General features: G+C 40.6%; 1 protein-coding gene across 1 annotated transcript; it reads left to right on the forward strand.

The window, feature by feature from the left end:
• Positions 1 to 307: 307 nt before the first annotated feature.
• LOC108325871 (protein NRT1/ PTR FAMILY 4.5) lies at positions 308 to 2624 on the forward strand. The gene is made up of 4 exons (XM_052871957.1): positions 308 to 377; positions 476 to 838; positions 913 to 1484; positions 1588 to 2624. Exons 1-4 carry the CDS (start codon positions 375 to 377, stop codon positions 2453 to 2455), a joined length of 1806 nt encoding a protein of 601 aa, XP_052727917.1. The 5' UTR covers positions 308 to 374; the 3' UTR covers positions 2456 to 2624.

The following is a 2624-nucleotide window of genomic DNA, read 5'->3' on the forward strand; positions in this document are numbered from 1 at the left end:
CACACCAATAATATATATATTTTTTCATAGGATAGCCATTTTGTACTCGTCATTTTGCATCTTGCTGATGGCAATTGAAAACTACCTTCGAATCTTCCTGTTCTCGAGACGGCGAATTCCATGCAGCTCAATTTCGCAATCGACCAAAAACAGTGCATTCTTCAGAACTGGTCATTATCAAATGAATGACAGTGACCTTATTAATTATGAGGCATTTGGAGTGTACATAATTATCTTTTACTCATACATTGCTCAATTAGTTGGATCATGAATGTATATATATAAGCGATGAGAATGGTCTTTCCATGCTGTATTTTAGTATACACTACTTCCATTTCTTTTGAATTGGCTATTCAAAAATTTTCATCAGAATCATGGTACTATATTTGCTTTGTTTACTACTACATGCATGCACCGATTTTTAGTTTCTTGCATGCCCCTTGCATATTCATCTCATGTCTTCATTTGCAAGCAGGAAAATCGAGTTGCTGATGGGAATGTAGAGAGGATGCAGCGGGAGGGAGAAGATCAGCTGGTGGTTGAGGGAAAGGTTGATTGGAAAGGAAGAAAAGCTTTGAAATACAAACATGGAGGGATGAAGGTTTCATTGCTGATAGTTGCAGCATTTGGTATGGAGAACATGGGAACTCTGTCACTGGCAGTGAACTTGGTATCATACTTCAATCAAAACATGCATTATGAACTAGCAGATGCAGCTAACATGGTGACCAATTACATGGGTGTTAGTTACATGCTCTCCATTGTGGTGGCCCTTCTTGCTGACACTTGGATTGGCAGATACAAAGCCGTTGTCATTTCTGGATTCTTCGAGTCTTTGGTAAACTATCTCAACACTCTTTTTCAGTGATTCAACACAACGTAGTAATATTTATCAAGTGAATTCTGTTGTAGGGACTAGCATTGCTTACAATACAGGCACACAAGGCTAGCATAGAGTCACCGGTTTGCAACGTGTATGTGAAAGGTGGAGGTTGTGAAAAGGTCAGTGGGAAGCTGGAAGCTTTTCTCTTCATAGGGCTCTACTTGTTGGCCTTTGGCAGTGCAGGTGTGAAAGCTTCCTTGCCCTCACATGGTGCTGATCAGTTTGATGAGAGAGACCCTAAAGAAGCAATGCAAATGTCCAACTTCTTCAACTGTCTCTTCTTAGGACTCTGCATTGGTGGTGCAGTCAGCTTAACGTTTAATGTCTATATAGAAAACAATAATGGCTGGGTCTGGGGCTTCGGAATCTCCACAGCTGCTATTGTTTTCGGCACCATAATCTTTGCCTTAGGGTTACCACTATACCGAATTCATGTTGCACGCATAACAAACGGAATCATGGAGATATTACAGGTCTACGTTGCTGCAATTCGCAACAGAAACCTTCCCTTTCCTGCAAATCCTAGCCAACTATATGAGATTGATAAGGACAAAGAAGCTGCAGTAGAAATAGAGTATCAACCTCATACAGATATTTACAGGTTCAATCCCACTTCATGTCTAAAATTAGTAATAGTTGATGCTTCTTCTGGCTGCTATATTGTATATAGCTAGTTTTAAACACATGAAATTTCCTTTGCACAGGTTCTTGGACAAAGCAGCCATCCAAAGGAATTCTGATGTTGAAGCCGAGAATCAAAAGACTCCAAACCCATGGAAACTATGCAGAGTGACACAAGTGGAAAATGCCAAAATCATTCTGAGCATGCTCCCTATATTCTGCTGCTCAATCATAATGACCCTTTGCTTAGCACAACTCCAAACCTTCTCTATTCAACAGGGCTCCACCATGAACACCAGGATCGCCAAGCATTTTCACATCCCACCTGCATCCATACCAATCTTCCCAGTTGTCTTCTTAATAATTTTTGTCCCTTTCTATGATCGCATCTGTGTGCCCTTTCTAAGCAGATTCACTGGTATCTCCACTGGGATCACGCACTTGCAGCGCATAGGAGTTGGCCTAATACTCTCATCCCTCTCCATGGCAGTTGCAGCAATCATAGAGGTGAAGAGGAAAGGAGTTGCAAGAGACAACAACATGCTTGATGCATTTCCAGTACTGCAGCCATTGCCATTGAGCATATTCTGGCTTTCTTTTCAGTATTTTTTATTTAGCATAGCTGACATGTTTACCTACGTGGGACTTCTTGAGTTTTTCTATTCAGAGGCACCAAAAAGCCTTAAATCCACGTCTACATGCTTTCTGTGGTGCGCCATGGCCGTTGGCTATTTTCTGAGCTCCATATTGGTGAAAATCGTGAATAGAGCAACCAAGAATATTACTGCAAGTGGAGGCTGGTTAGCAGGGAACAATATTAACAGAAACCATCTTAACTTATTCTACTGGTTACTTTCCATATTGAGCTTGATCAACTTCTTCGTCTATTTGGTCGTTTCAAAGAGGTACAAGTACAGGCCTCAACACTCTGCAGTTACTGGCGGCAGATAAAGGTTTAACTTAAATATGATTAATGTGTAAGAGTGAAAATTACTGTGGCTTCTACTTTTCTTTCTTTTGTCAAATGTATAGAGCTGCACATTTCTCTTCCTTGTACTGTCTTCATTTAGAGCCCTAGTTTCCAAGAAATTCGAGTGAAGTTTTTAATTTACCTCAGTCA

The sequence above is a fragment of the Vigna angularis genome, chromosome 1 (genome assembly GCF_016808095.1).
Source record: "Vigna angularis cultivar LongXiaoDou No.4 chromosome 1, ASM1680809v1, whole genome shotgun sequence".
NCBI classification, from domain to species: domain Eukaryota; kingdom Viridiplantae; phylum Streptophyta; class Magnoliopsida; order Fabales; family Fabaceae; genus Vigna; species Vigna angularis.